The sequence below is a fragment of the Balaenoptera musculus genome, chromosome 11, assembly GCF_009873245.2.
Source record: "Balaenoptera musculus isolate JJ_BM4_2016_0621 chromosome 11, mBalMus1.pri.v3, whole genome shotgun sequence".
Classification (NCBI taxonomy): Eukaryota; Metazoa; Chordata; class Mammalia; order Artiodactyla; family Balaenopteridae; genus Balaenoptera; species Balaenoptera musculus.
The window spans coordinates 41115693-41136481 of record NC_045795.1 but is presented as its reverse complement, the minus strand read 5'-3'; the positions used below and the strand labels follow the sequence as shown (position 1 = coordinate 41136481).

The 20789-nt window shown below is 49.5% G+C and overlaps 3 protein-coding genes across 6 annotated transcripts; 1 reads left to right on the top strand and 2 right to left on the bottom strand.

Annotated features, from left to right (window-relative positions):
• Positions 1-456: 456 nt before the first annotated feature.
• Positions 457-3965, bottom strand: PSMB8 (proteasome 20S subunit beta 8). Its single transcript, XM_036869110.1, has 6 exons — positions 3771-3965; positions 2840-2987; positions 2569-2680; positions 1581-1710; positions 1002-1206; positions 457-756 (listed from the first exon to the last, which is right to left on the bottom strand). Exons 1-6 carry the CDS (start codon positions 3915-3917, stop codon positions 668-670), a joined length of 831 nt encoding a protein of 276 aa, XP_036725005.1. The 5' UTR covers positions 3918-3965; the 3' UTR covers positions 457-667.
• Positions 3966-5142: 1177 nt separating this feature from the next.
• Positions 5143-13405, bottom strand: TAP1 (transporter 1, ATP binding cassette subfamily B member). Of its 4 annotated transcripts, none has more exons than XM_036869828.1 (12): positions 13350-13374; positions 12381-13163; positions 11786-11900; positions 11517-11647; positions 10552-10757; positions 9691-9888; positions 8715-8843; positions 8364-8552; positions 7617-7790; positions 7221-7383; positions 6791-6927; positions 5143-5745 (listed from the first exon to the last, which is right to left on the bottom strand). In XM_036869828.1, the coding sequence occupies exons 2-12, from the start codon at positions 12976-12978 to the stop codon at positions 5479-5481; spliced, it is 2307 nt and encodes a 768-aa protein (XP_036725723.1). In that variant the 5' UTR covers positions 12979-13163; positions 13350-13374; the 3' UTR covers positions 5143-5478. The 4 variants fall into 4 exon arrangements, with proteins under 4 accessions (XP_036725723.1, XP_036725721.1, XP_036725724.1 ...); XM_036869826.1 differs by having other exon boundaries at positions 12381-13182; positions 13350-13368; XM_036869829.1 differs by lacking the exon at positions 12381-13163 and having other exon boundaries at positions 13350-13405.
• PSMB9 (proteasome 20S subunit beta 9) lies at positions 13349-19768 on the top strand. Its single transcript, XM_036869831.1, has 6 exons — positions 13349-13650; positions 15495-15562; positions 17612-17743; positions 18412-18541; positions 18786-18927; positions 19588-19768. Exons 1-6 carry the CDS (start codon positions 13591-13593, stop codon positions 19713-19715), a joined length of 660 nt encoding a protein of 219 aa, XP_036725726.1. The 5' UTR covers positions 13349-13590; the 3' UTR covers positions 19716-19768.
• Positions 19769-20789: the final 1021 nt, after the last annotated feature.

Here is a 20789-nt window from a genome sequence, read left to right as displayed (position 1 = left end):
GAGTGTGACCCATCATGAAATGGAACCCCTAACGTCCATCTTTCCATGTAATATCCAATCTCTCCACGGGGTTATTTGAGATAAATGGGACCGTGTTTACAATTACCGCACACATGTGAGGAGGAAGCTTGTTCATTCTACTTTACAAAGTCAAAAACAGTTGTTCTAAGCGCACTACACCCAGATACCCAAACCATTAACAACTGACCACACAGGAGCCTCCAGGTTGTATGCCTAACTTAAATTAAATTGCACATAAGTGTCCACAGACAATGTTGAACCTTCCCGAGGTCCTGGAGAGATGAAAGTGGAAGGAAAGCCCAGAGAAATATTTGATGAGACCCCATTTCTTAGGTAGGGGTTTGAGTCTCTTTTCTCAGGAAAAGTCTGTCTTTATTTCCTGATCCCTCCTCCCAACAAGCCCAGCCCAGAGCCCCCATAAGGCCACAACACAGAGGCTTTTATAACCGTTTTCCTTTATTGTGCTTAGTGGGGCACCCAGAAGGTTGGGCTGGGGGTGATACTCATGGAGACAGAGAACACACAAAAGGATAAACTCCACGCTGCCTCCCAGTGGCCCCTGGTTCTCTATCTCTGGGTCAGGTCAGGCCCCTCTTTCTCCTGGGGTGTAACCTGGCCCAGGTCCCCAAGTCCACCACTGCCACCATTACTGACTGGCCTCCCGGTACTGGTGCATCAGGTCACTGACGTCTGTACTTTCCACTTTCACCCAACCGTCCTCCTTCACGTGGTACACTGCAGGCAAAGGAGAAAGAACAGAGTCACCTTCCCTTCAGCAAGATCCTGCTAATGATGTTATGTTGAAGGCGACAACAGCAACACACACTCTCAAAGCCCTTATTACGAGGATTGCAATGCCCCCTTCAGGTTCTGAAAACCTGCTCCCTGCCACTCAGCCTCCCCCATGTCTCCCAATCTCAACCCCCCTTCTTTCTCCCTCCCCAGGGGCGTGGCAGGGGAGGAGGGCATTGGTCTCTTACTATTGACAACGCCTCCAGAATAGCTGTCTCGGTGGGTGGCATGAACAATTGCCCTTCGGCCCAGGTCACAGGCCTCTTCAATGCCAAGGTCAGGTCTATAGCCAGTATCCATGACCCCATAGGCATGGGAGTTCCCACTACCGGTGGAGAACATATTTCCGGAGAGCCGAGTCCCATTTCCATCCACATAGTAGAGTCCAGGACCCTATAGGATGCAGGAAGGGTCTAGGTTGGAAGTGAAGAGGAAGTTGTTGGTAACATCCAGATTCAAGTGTGAGCCATGAGAAGTGGACCAAAGACTTAGGCTGACCCCAGGAACATTTGAACTTGGAGAACACTTTGGGAACAATCATAGAACTTAAGGGAGGAAAAACAAACTTGGAATCAGCTATTTGATCCAAAGGGACAAGCTTATGAAACAATGGTCCACATCCAGACCCAGAAATTGCCAGTTGGTAACAGTTCTATAACCGAGTGTTCTCTGTGCCACGTATCCTGTACGGGAGGGAGTGGGAGTGTACGGTGGGGAAACTGACCTCTCATCCACATGTGGGAATATGGAGAAGGGAGGGGACTCACTTTCTTGTCCCAGCCACAGATCATGCTGCCTATGGAGAGGCCCATGCCCCGGTACTGGCACATCATGTTGGAGAGCAGTTTGGAGGCTGCAGACACAGAGATACGCTCGCCATTCCGCAAATAGTACAGCCTGGGTGAGGACAGGGTGGTTCCAGGAGAGGACTTAGCAGTGACAGGAGAAGGCTAGCCCTCCTAGCAGCCCACTTGATGGGCAGAAAATGATTGAAGAGATAAGCATTTGAAAGGAGTGGTTTTGTAGGATCTAAGGATGGGGAAAGATTTGGAATTTATATAGAATTAACTTTTCTTTATTTTTGGGCTATGCGGCATGTGGGAGCATAGTTCCCTACCAGGAACGGAAGCTGCGCCCCCTGCATTGGAAGATGGAGTCTTAACCACTGGACCACCAGGGAAGTCGTCAAAACCACATAAAGAAATCCCAGTAGGGACTTCCCTGGTGGCGCAGTGGTTAAGAATCTGCCTGCCAATGCAGGGGGCACGGGTTCAAGCCCTGGTCCAGTAAGATCCCACATGCAGTGGAGCAACTAAGCCCGTGCACCACAACTACTGAGCCTGCGCTCTAGAGCCTGCAAGCCACAACTATGGAGTCTGCATGCCACAGCTACAGAAGCCTGCTCGCCTAGAGCCCGTGCTCTGCAACAAGAGAAGCCACCTCAATGAGAGAAGCCCGCGCACTGCAACGAAGACCCAAAAATTAATTAATTAATTAATTAATTAAAAAAAAGAAATCCCAGTAAATGATAGGATCCCACCAGGGGCAATGGTGTCGGTGCTAAATATTGATAACTGACAAATGATCTGGCTTCTTGGCAGGAGCACAGGCTGAGATTTGGGAGGAGGTTTTTAATCACCAAAAGGCTGTTTTGTGAAATACGACATTAGCACTAAGATGCTGGGGGCGGTTAGGAGCAGTGATCTGGAAGATGCAGAATCCAGGCTTAGAAGGGAGGTAGGGGGCCAGGCCTACCTGCACTCCTTCGCCAGCAGACGCTCCCAGTACTGACAGTCAGCTGCACAGCCAGACATGGTACCAAGCAGGTAAGGGTTAATCTCAATCACCTTGTTCACCGTTAATGTGGCTGGAAGAAGATGGAGTTTGGGGAGAGGAGGAATGACCCCACAGCTCTCCCTGTGTGTCCTAAGTCAATATCTGGTCCCACTTTGGTGTAGATGTTGGGCTCCTGCTGAGAGGAGGGCCCAGCTCCCCAGATTCTGCCAGCTGGAGAACACACACTCACCAATGTAATTCCCGGCCGAGGCCCGAGAATCCACGGCCACAATCACCCCATGCTGGAACTTGAAGGCCAGCGTGGTCGTGCCATGAGCCATCTCGATCTGAATGTTCCTTTCTCCATTCCCACCCAGGGACCGGAAGAATTCAGTGGGCTAAGGAGACAGAAAAGGCAGAGAAAGGGCCACTGAAAACTTCTGAAGCTGGACGCTCCAGGAAAGGAATTTAGAGGAAGGAGATATGCAGAAATTCTCCAACCACCAACAAATGAAACAGTTAATAACCCAGCTCTACAAGGAAATGGTTTGGGAGAAAGAAAAGAAGAGGCCATGACACCAACCTTTTCCATACGCCAGCACAATAGACATGAAAAAATAAAATAAAATAAGTGGTACCATAACTAAACATATTAAGGGTGACTGTAATGGTTTTCCATCCATAGGTCATTTAACCCTCAGGAAAAACGTTTTATGAATATTATCCCCATTTTACAGAAGAGAGACCCAAGACCTAGACTAAGGGACTTGATCCAAGGCACACAACTGTGAGTGGCTGAGTCCAGGCTAAACGCTCGAGTTCATAGGTTTTGCAAGACACTACACAGCCCCTGTATCATAGGATAGGCCTATGAGAAAAGCTTCGTGATTTGTTTGTGATGGAGAACCAGCAGGAAAGCTCTCTGGTCTCCCGATGGGAGCCCCCTCCCCGCTCACCTCTCCCTCTTTGTCCTAATCTGCACCTCCTAACCCTCAGACGGCCAGCCCCCAAGTCCCACGTGGCCTCTTCCCTGGCTCTGGCCCTAGACCCTGGACGTGGCTCTGCTAGACTAAAGGATGGCCCCCTCCGCATTTCCCCGCCTCCGGACAGTCTCAAGGCAGACCCTCCATTACTCTGCTCCCTCCTGCCCGCCTCCCACGGGATTTTCTTACAGCCCTGACCTGCATTCCCAGGGGGAGGGCGAGCTCCGGAGATCGCAGAGAGAAACTGTAGTGACCGGGGTCCGAGCGCTGCCGGCTTCCCGCGTGAGGGAAAGCCCAGTCCTCCCGCTGCCCGCGGGGGGCTCCGCACACGTCCAGCAGCGCCATGACCGCCCAGCACCCGGAGATCTGGCGGCTCTCGAAGGAGGAAGTGAAAGCGAAAGCCCGAAGCCTTAAGGGGAGGGAACCAGAATTTTTTCCACATCCCCCTGCCCTTCCTGAGAAGTGTCCGGTGGGCGTATGGGGACCAGGAGTATTATGTTGGGGACAGGCTTCTCTGCTCCGCCTTCATGGAAATTAGGGAAACGGGGGTGATAGACTGCCAGAAGAAAGGAAGAAAGAGAGCGAGCAGCTCGAAAGCTCCCTGGGCGATGAGGTTACTGTAAGAGACACCGACAGGCTGGGGCATCCTCCGGGGACAGTTATGGGGTGGGCAGGGGTCATAGCATCAAAAGCGTAGCCTTAACCAGAAATCTGGAAGTCAGCGAGAACCTGGGAGCAGTTTCAAATCCGGAATGGGGGAGGGGTGTGACTAGGAGCATCGCTTTATAAAAGTAGGGGAGGGATAGGAGTACGTGGGGGCACTGAGTCTTGAGGACAGACAGGTCTTGGGGAGACCGGCAATAGAATACACCCGCAGCGTGTGGGGGAAGGGAGCACCAAGGAGAGGGTGCAGCCTCTGAATCCTTCGACCTGGTCCCTCCTAGGGCCTCTCCCGGTTCAACGGTCTCCCTGACCTGTAGCCCCCCACAAGAACTGCCCTTTCTGCCCGCACCTACTCGCGTAATTCTTGCTTGACTGAGCACTGTCGTGTTCAACGTCTCTAAAACCCGCCTCTCCTTGCAACCTGAGTTGGCCTAATCTGCCCGGCAACTGTTGACGTCACACTACCACGGCCCTCCCTGAATGGAAGAGATTTACTAGACCACCCCGCCCACTACGCTGAGTAACCGGGGCAGGTGCCACTGCAGAACCGGGCGAGCCCTGCTGTAAAGGACTGGGGTGGGCGAGCGAACGAGGTGGTGAACTTTCTCTAGACGTGCTCATCCTCCATCCTCCACCTCCGGGCTCTGAGGCACTGAAGCTGCTGGTGCCTTGGAGGGCACTGTATCCCCCTGTCTGGCTCATCCTTGGGGTCGGGCACAGGGGGATGGAGAAGTGAAGGGGGCAACCATAGGAAACAGAAAACTTAAGGGAGAAGATGGCACACTTAGGGCTGGGAAATACTGAGGATGCTGAAGGAGGGAGGGACCCAGCTCCTGAATATGGTACTGCAATGGTCGATGGGCCATTTGGTCCACTGAAAACACGAGAAACCACAGTACAAGACACCAATTTTATTATAAATATCAAGAAACCACAGGGTATTTATGGGCCAGCATATGCCTCGGGTCAGGTTGAAAAGGAGCTGACCCTCCCTTTCTGTGTATTCTAAATATTTCTTATGCTAGCCACACCAACCCTGGCTCCAAACCCAGTTACACTAAGGAGTTCTAAAGCCTGTTTTCTTCCAGGAAATCTGTATAACCAAGAGGAGCTTGGAGGGCAACTAACACTCATGGCAAAATTTCAGGCATCACCTCAAGGGTTATGTTTTAGAATGTCACCACTCCCAGTAGCAGCTGCCCATTCTGCAACTCTGGTAAGACCTTTGTTCTCAAACTCTCCACTATAGAGAGGAGGGAAAAAGGGACGGAGATGGAGTGTGCGGGTCTGAGGAGTCTTTTTCTGGAGCACCTGACCCACCAGGAGCCTGAACCATGGTCCAATAGCGTCCCTCATTTGCCATGAGCTGCTGGTGTGTTCCCGCCTCAATGATGGTGCCTCCTTCCAGAAAGAGGATGTGGTGAGCCTGCTTCAATGAGCTGAGGCGCTGGGTGATGAGAAGCACAGACCGAGAGCACCGCTCAGGGCTTTCATACAGGAGCTGCTCCACCTGAGAAAAAACATACACTCTGTCAGACCAGGGGACCACTCCCAGCTCAGGGAGACATCTGTGTTTCCAGAGCTGGGACAGACCTCGCCAGGATCATTGCCACCTCTGCCAATAACCCCAAGGAAATTGAAGATTCTCCTTCTCGGTGCTTCTCTGTCAAACCTTTGATTTGTGAAGGGCTGTTTACATGAGGTGGCAACGGTGGAATAAAAGAAGGAGTCCTAAACTGGGAGATTGGGATTCACATACACACACTACTGTATATAAAATAGATAACTAATAAGAACCTACTATATAGCACAGGGAACTCTACTCAGTACCCTGTAATTGTCTATACGGGAAAAAAAAAAATCTAAAAAAAAAAAAAAGAGTGGATATATGTGTATGTATAACTGATTCACTTTGTTGTAAACCTGAAATGAACACAACATTGTAAATCAACTATACTCCAACAAAAATTAAAAAAAAAAAAAAAATGTAATGAAAGAAAGAGCCCTAGGGTGAATCCCATAAGAAAAGAGTGAAGGGTATTGAAGAGTCTCTCCTCTCTAATTTTTATATTCTCTTTTAAGGAAATATAACTTACTAGTAAAGAGCATGAGCATTCAAGTCAGGCAGACTTGAATTGGGGTCCAGGCTCTGCTATTCAATAGCTGAATGACAGTGAGCATGTTATTCAACCTCTCTTAGCCTCCGTTTTATCATCTGTTGGATGAGGATAACAACACCCAGCTCACAAGCATTCACGATGAATAAGTGAGCAAGAGACTACACGTTAAGGGCCATCCAGCACGTCCAACACATAGTAAAATTTCAATTCATATTAGTATTATGAGGATGGTCTTTTGCTTATGTTTGGCTTCACAGATTCAGGGTCTGTAGATCATCTCTTTTAACTGGTTTTAGGCATCTTGGGGAGAAGCTAATGGGAACTGAGAATTGCAAGGACCAGTTTGGAGAATTATGATGTTAGTATAATAACAAAGGATGAGAGAAGGAAGGAGGACTGGATGGGAAATAGGCATTAAGAAGATGACTCTCTTACCCGGGACTGGCTGTTTGCATCCAGGGCACTGGTAGCATCATCCAGGATGAGTACACATGGTTTCCGGATCAAGGCTCGAGCCAAGGCCACTGTCTGTCGCTGACCCCCTGACAGCTGGCCCCCAGCCTCACCTACCTCTGCAGAGACAAGGGCCAAGGTGAGAGCTGAATAAGCACATGTGCACCCATGTGTGCGCACGCACACACACATGTACACGCACACCAAGGACTGATGGATGCAGCAAGGTAGGGAAGGTTCTAGGAAGGTAAAGGAGTTCTGAGGACATGAGGATGAAAGAGCCATAGGAACAAGATCTTACAACTTCAAATTGATGTCAGTGGGGTGGGGGGAGCTAAGGAATCAAGGCAAGGCTACTGCGGTTACAAGGAAGGTGAAGATGTCTGGGTGGTGATGTGAGTGGAGAGAGCACCTGTGTCGTAGCCTTGAGGGAGTACAGAGATGAAATCGTGGGCTCCAGACTCCACTGCAGCAGCTGTGATGTCCTCCATGGTTGGCTTCTGGACCAGGCCATAGGCAATATTTTCTTTCAAGCTTCTTCCAAATAGCTGTGGCTCTTGTCCCACAGCAGCCACCTTGGACAAAATACGATGCAAAGTCATAGAACAAGGAACACAGGAGTGTGGTTCTCTAGAGACTGAAGACTGAGAATCTCTATTGGAAGCATATCACAAAATTACACGGCCTCTCTCCTGACCGCACGCTCACCTCCACCTAAGGTCTCCTAACACTCTGTTCAGAGCGCTCGGTAAGAATGCTCTTCTGACTTGAGGCTCCCTGCCCTCCCCCATGCCATCTTCTTGCTCACCTGTCTGTGCAGGTAGCGGTGCTCATATTTGGGAAGGGGCTCCCCGTCCAGCAGCACCTGCCCCTCGGTGGGCTGGTACAGATTCTGCAGCAGGGCAGCCACTGTGCTCTTCCCAGACCCATTGGGCCCCACCAGCGCCGTCACCTCACCAGGACGAAGGGTGAACGTCAGACCCTGGAAGCCACAGAATCACACACACTAAGAGGCAGCCGGAGGCCCCTAACCTTGAGACCTGTCAGTCATTGTCTTGTTACGTTGTCTTGTCAATGTCTTCCCCCAGAGAAGAAAGGAGGAAAATGCGGAAGTACAGCAACTACTCCCCTTCCACATGCACAGACACCTCCCCATGGAGTAGAGATGGAAGATGAAACAAACACAAAGGCAAAGACTAAGCACCACTGTGCCACACACTCAGTCTCAGATAGCATGAAAAAAAAGAAAAAAATCACATTCCAAACTACAGATGGAAAGAAAAAGGAAGACTGGAGACACAGCTTTTGCTTCCATGACGCCTTAGGATAGGAGAGCCTTCTCCCTGAGAGCCTCCTCTTCCATTCTTCTTGGAAATCCAGCCTGGTCCTTGAGCTTGGGGGCAGTTTTATGGAACGCGTGATCTCGACTTTGCCTTTGAAGGGTGAGGGAGGCTCTGTCTAAACCTGGTGCTAAGCAGGTTGAAGGCAGGGAGAAAATTTAGGGTGCTCGAGTTGAGGGTGAGGTTGGTAGAATACAGGGATTGGTAGGTTGTACCTGCAGCACTGGGACATCTAGACGGTTTGGGTAGGCGAAGGAGACACCCTGGAACTGGACGAGGCCCTGCAACTTTAAGGAAGTGAACACACCACTGGCTGGGCAGCGAGGGATCCGGTCCAGGTATTCAAATATTTTCTCTGAAGAGCCCACAGCCTTCTGTACCCTGGGATAGGTGGACAGCAGTACCTGGAGGGGAGGTATGAATAGTGAGGCAGGGGATGGGAGGGACCCAATCTGTTACCAGGATTATGTGATGTGAGAAGGGCAAAGGAGGGAAGGAAATTGACTCAGATGGTGACGGCACAGGGGAAGGAAAAGCACTGGGGAGTAAGAACGGAAGGACCTCACCTCAACAGCTGTGGTGAACTGGATCTGGTAAAGAACAAAGGTGACCAGGAGCCCACTGCTTAGAGACCCACTTGTCACCAGCTGCCCACCGAAATACAGGATTCCCACCTTCAGCAGCAATCCTGAGATCTGTGGAGACCACAGAGAAAAGGGACTGTGGAAGGAAAATCTAAAATTCTGGTGCAAAGAACCAGAATCATGAACATTAAGGAGAGGTAGCGTCCCCTTTCCCCAAGTAACTCAGGGGGTTCAATAGGTATTAAAGAATGAACCATAGCATCCCATGGAGTCTCACTCGGTTACCCATGATAGAAGTCAATTATCACCATCACCATCACCAGGAGCGCCCTGTTTGGGGAGCATCTTGCTCTTCACAAAAGGCTTTCATGAATGTAATGTCATCTCATATTCATATCAAGAGCCCTATAAACTAGGTTATATTACTCCCATTTTTTAAAATGAGAAAAAAGTCTCAGAGAAAGGAAGTTAATAGCCCGTGGTCCCAGAGCTAGTAAGTGGCAGCATCAAGGCAGGAACTTCTGATCGCTGATCTAGTTCTCTGTCAATTACATCACAAGATGCCCCGCATCCTTGGCTTCCGCTATTCCCATGGCTCTCAGGAGTACATCCGCATAGTTCCGGCATGAAGCAGGCCCAGGTGCAGGAATATATAGCTCCCTGAGCAACCCCCATGAGGCAGAGGAAGGCCCTGGGACTGGAAGACTTGGCACTTTCCTACAAAGGGGGTCGGGGAGATTTCGTGCACCCTAGGGAAAGGAAGCCATCTAGCATGCCTGAAAAGAGGGAGGGGGTTAGGAACACTGAGTGGGGTCATGGAGCCTCTGGTTGCTGGGATACAGACACTGAACCCACCATTGCCCAGCGGAGGAAGAGTGTGGAGCAGGGTCATGGGACAGGGAATGGCACTGAAGCATCTTGGGGACCAGGGAATAGGCATTCATCCCCAGGTGCTCACATTGGTGGTCCAGAGGTTGACCGCGTAGGCCAGGGCCTCCTTCTGGTTGAGTGTCTTCATTTCATGCAGCTTTTGCCTGAACTTCTGGGCCTCACCCTCTTCGTTGGCAAAGCTCCGGACGGTAGGCATAGCTGACAGCACCTCAATGGCCACCTGGCTGGATTCTGCCAGAGATTCCTGCACCTGTGCTGCCAGCACCTGTGGAGACATGGACAAGAGATGTCACACGTGGTTGGCAAACCATAAGGGACACTAGGACCTGAGTTATCCAATTAGAGATTAAAGGTGAGAAAGGGCAGAGAGACGGAAGAGAAAGGGACACAGCTATATCCCCCACGGATACTAAAGAGATACAGAGAAGAGGAAAATGACTCAGAAGGGTCATAGAGGATCATATTCTTGAGACTAGTGATCATATTCCTTTTTTTAGTTTTCATTTTATATTGGAGTATAGTTGATTTACAATATTATGTTAGTTCCAGGTATACCGCGAAGTGATTTATTTATACATACATATGTATCTATTCTCTTCCAGAGTTCTTTCGTATTATGCTATTACAGAGTATCAAGTAGAGTTCCTTGAGCTATACAGTAGATCCTTGTTACTTATCTATCTTATATATAGTAATACGTATATGTTAATCCCAACCTCGGTGATCACATGCTTAAAGACAGATTGTAGGCAGACGTTAGAAGACACAGAGAATGTGAAGATTGACACTGAGCAATCCAGGAACATGGACAAGGAGTTTCAAAAAGATGAAGAATCAGCGAAGGTGCCAGGAAAGAAATCTGTGAGGAGAGCCCACCAGGTCTGGGCAATGAGGGTCAGTATAGGTTGAGGCAACTCCCTGGACATACCTTGTGCCATTTTCCCAGCTTCTTAGGCAGAAGGAAAAGTAGTGGCAGGGCGAGCAGGGTGACCATGGTGAGGGACGGGGACCCCCAGAGCATGAGCCCCAAGAGACACAGTCCACGCCCAAGGTACCACAGCAAGAGGCTCAGCTGCGAACTCAGAGACTCACTCATGGTGGACGTGTCCTCTGTGACCCGAGATGTGATGGCACCTGCCAAGGGTTGAGGAGAAGAGAGTGAGTGAGTGAGAAGCTCAGAGTGATGGGAAGGACTGGCAATGAGCCAGGGTGCCAGGGGGAGGGGTTCTAAGAAGGTCTGGAAAACAAGGTCAGTGGTTTAGGGAGGCTTGGAATCTCAACTCAAGGAGAATGGGTTCCAGAGGAAAAGCCTAGCCAAAGACCTTCCTTTTAACTCTAAAGAAATTGATGCCCTTGTGAATTTCTAATTCTCTGACAGATTTCTGTTCTCTAAAGAACTTGTATATCCCCTGCACATAGGCAGGAAAAACTTAAACTGATCATATAACAGAGCTGGAGAAAAACGAAGGTGCTGCTAGAAAGCAGTCCAGGAAACTGTAGCAAGTCCTGGATTGGGAATCAAGAGATGGCTTCTATTCCCAAGTTCATCTCTATCCATACGTGTCTATGCAAGTGTTGGCATTTAGGGTCCGGGCCTCAGTTCCCTTCTCTGTAAAACGAGGTGGTTGGACTCTGTGATCTCAAAATTTCCAGGTTTGAAATTCCTGTCATTTCTATCTAAATACACACAGAGGGATATATCTGTGGGAAAATCTTGGATGGAAACACTAGGTTTTTCTGAAGGTAAGGAGTATTTGTATTTTGCTCTTGAGGTACGTCAAGAATAAGACATGACGACATTTACGTGTGAGAGAAGGATCAAGGTTATAAGTAAAGAGATGTATGGGGATATAAACAGTAAGTGGACGGATAGTGAAGCGTTTCATGAGAAACCTGTTTGGTTCTTTTGAAAAAACTCTGTTTCCTGGCGCAGGACAGCCCGAAACACCTCTCCCTGCAGGTGGCTGCGCACGCGGCCCATGGTGCTGTTGTAGATTCCATCAGCCGTGAACTCCAGCACTGCGCTAGAGGGAGACAGAGAAGGAGGGCCGGGCATGGTCAGGGGGCCCCCCAGAAATGCACTCTGGACGGTAGCCCCAACTTTCAACTCCCTCTTTTTCAGGGTTCCCCCATCCCCAGCCTTCCAACTTCAGCCCCCAGACCTGGCTATGGTGAGAACAGACATGAGAGTTATGTTTCGAGTGAAGGCAGCGCCTGTCCTGTCATGTAGAATCCAGTCCGTGAAACGGCCCGTGAAGAATGGAACAGCCATCTCCCCTGGGGAGGGAGAGAAATATCAAGTCTAAGCAGGTCAGCTCTAAGCAGACGGCCCCCGGCCCACCCTCCTTTCACCTTTGCCCATAATCCTGGAGGGCAGTGGCAGAAAGACACAATCTACACGTAAACGGGCCACCTGGGAACTCAAAACCCTGTGGCCCCACCAGACCTTTAGAGGTTGAATGAGGAAGCCTAGGGATCATAGGATGGGCTGCCCCAGAGGAAAGGCCTTGTCCAAGGTGGCCAGTGAAACAACGCCCGGGGCAGCCCTGGAGTCCAGGACTCCTGACTCCTACCCAGTACAGGGCTCTTCCCTCTCCACTGGGGTGGGGAGTGGGGGCTCTTCTCAAGACCTGAGCTGGGTCCCCTTCCCCTCATCCACATTTCCGAGAACTCATACCAATCTATCTCACTGACCATTACTCTCGATTCCTTCCCAGTCCTCTAGCCTCGTCCCTCTCCCCCCTGCATCCCCCTTACCAAGACAGGAGAGTACCAACAGGGTCAGAATGAGCGGGAGGCGTTCTTTCTCTGGGCCCAGGAAGCCTAGAAGCCGGCTCACCGCCACTCCAGAAGCGCCGTGAGCTCCTTGCACCCAAAGGCTCCTGATCTTATGCCACAGGGCGGCCGCAGGCAGTGCCGCCGTGTAGCTGAGCGCAAAGGCGTCCAGGCGACTTCCCCAGTGCAGTGGCCGGGTGCTGTCAGCGTCCCTGGGGGCTCCCCACGGGCCCAGCTCTCGGAACGAGGCAAGTCCCGGCAGGGCCAAGCCCAGCACCGCCGCCAGCGGCTCCAAAGCAGCCAGCCATCCCCGGACTCCTGAGCTTTCTCTCCGGAAGCCCAGCGCTGCCCCGAGGACGCCTCGGGCTCCCAGCCACAGCACCGCCCAGCGGCTCAGGCCCGCCACCCAGACCCGGAGCAGCGGCAGCGCAGGGGGTACCAGCAGGGAGGCTATTCGGGGCAGCGCCAGCCGGAGCAGCATCCAGTCGGCGAGGAGCAGCAGCGCTGTCCCCAGGCACGCGAGGGAGGCTCGGGAGAGGCGGAGACACCCGCAGGGAGCGGGGGACTCCGAGCAGGCCATGGGCGCGCGCGGTTCGAGGCCGGCCCGGGTCCTGGGACTCTCGCCGTCCTCGCCGGGACGGAGTCTCTGGAAGCTGTCGGAGTCGTAGCAGGGTGGGCGCCCGGACCGCGGCGGGGAGGGAGCAGGGCGAGCCGGGGCGGGGCTTCGGAAAGTGCCGGGAACCCACCGAGCCTGCCGGCGCCGGCCTGAAGCGAGCGGTTTACGCTAAAGGGAAAACGAAAGCGTCTCCGGCTCTCCAGACCCGCCCACTCCGAAGGCGGTCCGCCCGGACTATGTGGGGGGAGGGCGTCGACATCAGATCCGATGTTTAGGGGAGCAAGCCCTGGTGCCCCACCTTCTCCATTCCCAACACCCGACCCTCCTGTCCTCACCTCCACTTGCGGGATCCACTTGTCGCGACTTTCTCACTCCAGCCTCTGGGTGGGGTTTCTACGTCATCTGTCTCCGGGCAGTTCTGCCCCGCGCAAGTTAGCGCCCGGATACGAAGCCTCGCGGCATGGACCCGGGCGCCCCCTGGCGGGCGTGGAGAAGGGGCGGAGCTGTAGGCAGCGAGCAGCGCGCTGTCCCAGGTCGCAAACCAGTGCCCCAGGCGGCGAGGAGCGCGGCGCCGGGATGCTGCGGGCGGGAGCACCCACCGGAGACTTACCCCGGGCCAGAGAAGTCCACACCGGGGTAATGAGTCTGGGCTTGAGGGTTAGCGGAGGGGTGGAGGAAATGGAGCGATAGGGGGACCCTGGAAGCGCCAAAGAGTGAATTTGGAGACTAACAAGAGTGGGGAGATAGCTTGTAGCAGCCAGTGCTCACATCCCGAAATGAACACGGGCGTCTGTATTCTGAAGGGGTCGTCTACGGGTCCGCGAAGGGACTGGGCACGGGAGGCAGGTGGAGAAGGGGTGCTTTGGCTCTGAGCTGGAAGCGTTAAGGAGAAGCTGCCCTAAAGCGCTTTCGCTTTCACTCTGGGCTAGAGAGAGCGCCTGGTTAAATCAAGGGAGGGGGTTGGAGAAGGTGCACAGAGAAAAGGAAACGGTGCCCTGGGTTAAGTAGGACAGCACTTGAGAGAGGGGAGTATGGGCACTGATTGAGAAGGGACGCATCACACAGACCTTTGATAAACTAGCCCGTGGGTAACTCATAGCCCCAGCACTGATAATGGGGGTTCCATGTGAGCTGGAGGTGACCTTCCCCAGCCTGGCCCAGGAAGGCTCCTCCTTGGCCCAGGTGCCACCGTGCTCCCTTCCCCATGTCTTCCCCACCCACCTCCACAACCTGCTGGACGACTTTTGCCAAGGCTGGACCCCTGGGGCAGATGGCAGCCCAAGGCAGGCCGGCTTCTGCTCTCAAACTACTGCCACCAAGCTTAGCTTTGGGGCAGCTTTGTTATATAGGAATAACCTCTTGGATGGGGTTGCCCCTGTTCTCTGCTGTGCTATTCATGATGAATCAGTATGTCAAAATGAACACTCGGCCAACATCCCTGGAGGCCAGAGTAACTTATGGAGTGGTGAGAAGTATAGCCGTAAAACCATTTATAAATTAGAATATCTCTCCTCACTGCCAGATGAGCAGTGAAAAGTAAGAAGTAGAAGTCAAAACAAAGCATGGGAGCTAGACCTGGGTTTCAGTCCTGTGTGACCTTGGACAAGTCTTTTGCGTTCTCTATGACTCAGTTTCTTCATTTGTAGGATCTTTAAGGCTCTTTCCAGTTCAACAGGAGTAAAAAAATGTAGCTTTGTCCTCCTTCACTCTTCCTTAATTCTTTTGTTTAATTTCTTTTCTTGACCTGAAAAAGTCAGCTCAAACTCCCCAATCAAATCCTCTTTTGGTACAGATCTCTTTCCCTGGCTACTCTCTTCCCCTGGCTGTTTACCTCTTGATAAGAAATCCTTAAATGAGACCTCTATTTTAAACTGTCCCATGTGTTTCTTGCTGCTTTCCTCCTTCCTTGACACGTGGCCATGCTAACCACTGACCACTGAGATGTTTTGTGTTGTTCAGTAAACTGAAAGAGCTCACTTCTGATTAAGGGGTGGTGGGGTGGATGACTGTGGGCCCAAAAAAAGGGCTTGAGCTTGTTTCCCAAGGTCACGGTCACTCGCTGCGTGGGGAGGTCTGTAGCACATCTGTACACACAACAAGCGCATGCGGACGTAATTCATTTGTGGAGCTGCGTCACCGGGACTTGGAAGTGCCCCCCCTTAGCCCTTAACTCAAAGGGAGCACTTATGCCCCTAGGAGCCTCATTCCACCTCTCTCTCTTTACAGTGGAAAGGATTCTAGGGATGCCATTCTTTCTGTGTGATACCACTGCCAGGCTCTGACATTCCCTTGCTGCTGGGAGAGACGAGAGAAAATGGAAAGATGAAGACAAAAATCCCATTCTGGGAGTCAGCTCTGGGCTAAATTACTGTATAACCTTGAGCCAGTCGCCTCCCCATTCTGAGAATGTTTCCTCATCTGTAACATGAAGGGATCAAGGCTCTTGCTGCTCTGACGTTCCATCCTCTGTGTCTCTGCAGACAACCATCATGGCGGTAGAGTTTGATGGGGGCGTCGTGGTGGGATCTGATTCCCGGGTGTCTGCAGGGTGAGTACCAGTGCCGGTGTGTACTTTTGGAAGGAAGCTAATGGCCCCCAGTGCACATTTTTCTTAACCATTCATAAAGAGACTGGCAAACTGAAGCATTGGAGAAACTGAGTGAACCTTTCAGAAAGGCCACTATGATAAGATATTGGGTGGGTATTTGGGTCTCTGAATTCATGGAGAAGAATCTGGGGCCTGGATGCTAATGTGGCCTGTCCCAGGGAGTCACGGAATCGGGTCTGAAAAGGGTTTAGGAGATAGAGATTTCAGGGGCCCACCTTCCATCTATGTTTAGAGATAGAAAAGATGGTCCTGCCAAGCAGATATTCTGGTTTCTGATCCATCACATGTTGAACTAAGTTTGTCTTTCTCCCTTCTGGCCAGTTTCCTCACATACAAAATAAGTATACAGGATTAGATCAATATTACTTACTTTATGTTCCATAGAACACATAACTTCCTCAAGATGGTTAATAACAAAGAAAAATTAATAAGGGGAAGATTATTCTTAGCTTAATTTAGTATTTTTTGTTTTATTATAAAAATCTAAGCCTGAAAATAAATCTAATTTTGATCATTACTTGCAGTGTTTCATTTGTTTGAGACAATTCTTTGCTTCCTGCTTTAATCCAAGCATTAAATTTCATGTACTCTGAAGCCATTCTCTCATGAAATAAATTTGAGAAACACCAAAAGATGAACATCAAAAATTTTGGCAACTCTCTATATGATCCAGCAATCCCACTCCTGGGCATATATCCAGACAAAACTATAATTCGAAAAGATACATGCACCCCTATGTTCATAGCAGCACTATTTACAGTAGCCAAGACATGGAAGCAACCTAAATGTCCATCGACAGAGGAACGGGTAAGGAAGACGTGGTACACCATGAACATTGGGGTGCATCTATCTTTTTGAATTATGTTTTTCTCCAGGTATATGCCCAGGAGTGGGATTGCTGGGTCATACGGTAATTCTATCTTTAGTTTTTTAAGGAACCTACATACTCTTCTCCATAGTGGCTGTAGCAATTTACATTCCCACCAACAATGTAGGAGGGTTCCCTTTTCTCCACCCCTCTCCCGCATTTATTGTTTGTAGATTTTTTGTTGATGGCCATTCTGACCAGTGTGAGGTGATACCTCATTGTAGTTTTGATTTGCATTTCTCTAATAATTAGTGATGTTGAGCATCTTTTCATGTGCTTTTTGGCCATCTGTATGTCTTATTTGGAGAAATGTCTGTTTAGATCTTCTGCCCATTTTTTGATTGGGTTATTTGGTTTTTTGATATTGAGCTGCATGAGCCGTTATATTTTGGAGATTAATCCTTTGTCAGTTGCTTTGTTTGCAAATATGTTCTCCCATTCTGAGGATTGTCTTTATACTAAAAAAAAAAAAAAAAAAAAAAAGAGTGAATATATGTATATATGTAACTGATTCACTTTGCTGTATACCTGAAACTAACACAACATTGTAAATCAACTATACACCAATAAAAAATTTAAAAAAAAAAGAAAATGTGGTGTGTATATATATAATGGACTATTACTCAGCCATAAAAAAGAATAAAATAATGCTATTTGCAGCAACGTGGATGGACCTAGAGATTATCATATTAAGCATAGTCAGAAAGAGAAAGACAAATACCAAAAGATATCACTTATATGTGGAATCTAAAGTATGACACAAATGAACATATCTACCAAACAGAAACAGACTCACAGACGTAGAGATCAGACTTGTGGTTGCCAAGGGGGAGGGGGGTGGGGAAGGGATGGATTGAGAGTTAGGGGTGAGCAGATGCAAACTAGTATATATAGGATGGATAAACAACAAGGTCCTACTGTATAGCACAGGGAACTCTATTCAATATCCTGTGATAAACCATAATGAACAAGAATATGAAAAAGAATATGTATATGTATAACTGAATCACTTTGCTGTACAGCAGAAATTAACACGACATTGTAAATCAACTAAACTTCAATAAAATTTTGTAAAAAATTGGTACCTCTAACGTTGATGACTTTTGACTCCTTCCTGACAGAGAGGCGGTGGTGAACCGAGTGTTTGACAAGCTGTCGCCCCTGCACCAGCGCATCTACTGTGCTCTCTCTGGCTCGGCTGCTGATGCTCAGGCCATAGCGGACATGGCTGCCTACCAGCTGGAGCTCCATGGGTATGAAGTTTTGGGGTCCCCAGTCCACACCACCTAGAGTTCCCCCAACCAGTGAACCCCTATACAGAGTCCTGTTCCAGGAGCACTGCTGTGGAAAATGAAAAATTCTTGCTTTGCCTCCGGCTTTCATTAGTGTTGAACTGGCACTTGAATCTCTCGAAGCTGGTTTCTACACCTGTAGAGTAGAGATAACTAATAGTACCTACCCTACCTCACCAGATGGTTATTTCCAGAATCAAAAAATGTGAGTGAAAGTAGTTCAAAAACTGCAAATCACTCTCCTAATATAAATAGTGGGGAAGAAGATTAGGACGTGGGCCACCATAATATCAGGTGGTGACCCTGGGGGAAACCAAGGTCATTAGGGCAGAAGTAAAGTTTACCTGCTTTTACCCACATGGGCAGGGCTCTGGCAGTCAGGAGAATTATGTCATTGGGGGCTGGGGGTGGGACAGAGTAAAGGAGGGAGAACAATTAGCAATTGAAACCTTCTTCCCAGTGGGTGATGTGAGACTCTGGTTCCCCTGCACATGTGGGAGGGGAGCTAGAGTTTGAATCCTTGCAGCTATAGGTTTCGGGTGTTCCCCCGGCAGCGATGATGGTAATGGCCCAGGAGGGTGGAACTTCAGGAAAATCATATTGCTGCCTATTCCTAACCCTTCCTTTAGAATGGAACTGGAGGAGCCCCCGCTTGTTCTGGCTGCTGCAAACGTGGTGAGGAATATCACCTATAAATATCGGGAGGACCTGTCTGCACATCTCATGGTAGCAGGCTGGGACCGACGCGAAGGGGGCCAGGTGAGTCTCTTCCAATGTCCTCCATCCCTTGGGGTTCCCCTCTCCCGCAGAGAGGGAGATGGAGGTCATATGGCATTCTCGCCAAGAGTTCCAAAGACACTGCCTCGAAAATGTAGGATAGTCTCAAAGGAGAAGGGCATGAGATGCTGGGGCTTCACTGCAGAGTGTGGACACCACCTGCTTGTCTCAGTGGTGAGCAGAGGAGGGAGGCTTCTAGAGTCTGACCTGAGGATGCCTCCCCCAGGTATATGGGACCATGGGAGGGATGCTGATTCGACAGCCCTTTGCCATCGGTGGCTCTGGCAGCACCTATATCTACGGTTACGTGGACGCGGCGTACAAACCAGGCATGTCCCCAGAGGAGTGCAGGCGCTTCACCACGAATGGTAACTCAGCAAGTGGAAGGGTACCTGGGGCAGGGGTTGTTAAATGTGGGAAGGAGGTAGAGTATGAGGAATAGGAATACGTGGGTGACCATTTAATTAAATGTCCAATGGGAATTCCCTGGCGGTCCAGTGGTTGGGACTCCTCGCTTTCACTTCCCCAGGCCCGGGTTGGATCCCTGGTGGGGGAACTAAGATCCCGCAAGCCATGCGGCACGGCCAAAAAAAAAAAAAAAGAGAGAAAACGTCCCAACTGGGACACTTTTGAGAGTGAGAGATGGCAGGACAAAGGCTAAACTAGATGGGCTTTCAGGATAAAAGGCATAAACCAGGACTAGGTTTATGGGTGACCACAAGAACCAGTGGTGAGCTAGCTTGGGCCCGCTCATAAGAGTCGATTGTTAAATATTCAAGGTTGGGGAGCTGCTTATTTATCTATTTATAACTTGAAATCAATCATGGCGGGAGTATTGAGACCATGGACATTATGTGAAGACTTTTTTTTTTTTAAAGTTGGTTGACCACCACTAAATATGCATCTCTAGGAGGAGATGGGTTCTGAAGTCTGAAAGTGGTCATAGGCATATGGACCGGAGGGAAGGGAAACGATATTTGAAGCTAAGCCATTCTCTCTTCCTCTCTGCAACTTGAAACCCTCTGCAGCTATTGCTCTGGCCATGAACCGGGATGGCTCCAGTGGGGGCGTCATCTACCTGGTCACGATCACAGCCGCTGGTGTGGACCATCGAGTCATCTTGGGCAATGAGCTGCCGAAATTCTATGACGAGTGAATCTTTCTCAGACTTCCCTTCTTTATTTTATAATAAACTTTCTGGGACCGGAAGCTGGTATGGTCATGGTCACTCAGGGAGATAAAGCTTGGGAAGGGGGCTTCTTCCCACCCAGATGTTAGCATATCTTTTTTGTTCTTTTGTCCCCAGGTCTAAAACATCTTTCCCACAGGAGAGAGAGGTGGGCAGGGAGGCGGGGTGTATACTAGAACTAGGAAGAGCTCTACACATGACAGGTCATAGGTAGCTAAGACAGCTACACACGTGAGAATTAGCTAAGAGCACCAGCAAACTCACATGGAAAAGAATTCCTTTCATAATGCGTTCATTCACATTAGAGACCAAAAACTGATAAGTACTTAAATATTTGGTGGGGGGGGGGGGGACTTGTGAATTTCAAAGACTAATAACAAGAACCAAAAAAGCTATATTTATTGAACCAAGCATTAGCTACATGCTTATAAACTTTATTTCTTAGAACCCAAACAAAAAAATCTTATGTAGGTAGGACAACTACTTCTGTGTACGGAGAGATGGGAACTTAGGAAGAGTAAGTCATGGCAAGTTCAAAAGCTGAGATGTGGGATTTAGTTTACCATATGCCTTTCCTCTAACACAACGTGAAACCTTCTATAACCGCAAGCTTCATATAACATCTCCTCCTTGAAATCTGCAATAATTAGCCCAGCCCATGATTTGACACTTACCAAGTCATCACTAGATGTTTGAGTAACTGTATGAAACAGGCTGAGTTCTGGTCCTATCGTTGCCAGGCACTTTCTGAGTGAGAGGACAAATTACTCCCCTTCTTTGAGCCCTCATTTTCTCTTCTGTCAAATGAAGGTGTTGAGTGACTTCTAAGATGGTTTATAGTTTTGACATTCAATGCCATTTTGCTCATAAGTGAGCAGTTAAGAGGTGTATTTAACATAAATCCTAGTAGGCTACCCAGGAAGCTTCTGTCTGCTTTTCTTTCTGGATCTCAGGCTCAACCTACAAATTCAAAGTACCCTAAGACATTCCTATCTCCTTGGTAGTGTGTATTTGGTTTGGAGAAAAATAATCTAAAATTAC

Coding starts and splice junctions, on each gene's coding strand:
- PSMB8 (XM_036869110.1), bottom strand. CDS start 3,917: ATGGCGCTGCTGGACGTGTGCGGAGCCCCCCGCGGGCAGCGGGAGGAC. Junction 2,988..3,770: donor CCCTCCCCCTGGGAATGCAG/GTCAGGGCTGTA, acceptor CTGTCTCCTTAG/CCCACTGAATTCTTCCGGTC. Junction 1,207..1,580: donor TCTGTGGCTGGGACAAGAAA/GTGAGTCCCCTC, acceptor TGCATCCTATAG/GGTCCTGGACTCTACTATGT.
- TAP1 (XM_036869828.1), bottom strand. CDS start 12,978: ATGGCCTGCTCGGAGTCCCCCGCTCCCTGCGGGTGTCTCCGCCTCTCC. Junction 10,758..11,516: donor TTTTCAAAAGAACCAAACAG/GTTTCTCATGAA, acceptor AACCCTTGGCAG/GTGCCATCACATCTCGGGTC. Junction 6,928..7,220: donor CCCTCAAGGCTACGACACAG/GTGCTCTCTCCA, acceptor TTGTCTCTGCAG/AGGTAGGTGAGGCTGGGGGC.
- PSMB9 (XM_036869831.1), top strand. CDS start 13,591: ATGCTGCGGGCGGGAGCACCCACCGGAGACTTACCCCGGGCCAGAGAA. Junction 15,563..17,611: donor GATTCCCGGGTGTCTGCAGG/GTGAGTACCAGT, acceptor CCTTCCTGACAG/AGAGGCGGTGGTGAACCGAG. Junction 18,542..18,785: donor ACCGACGCGAAGGGGGCCAG/GTGAGTCTCTTC, acceptor TGCCTCCCCCAG/GTATATGGGACCATGGGAGG.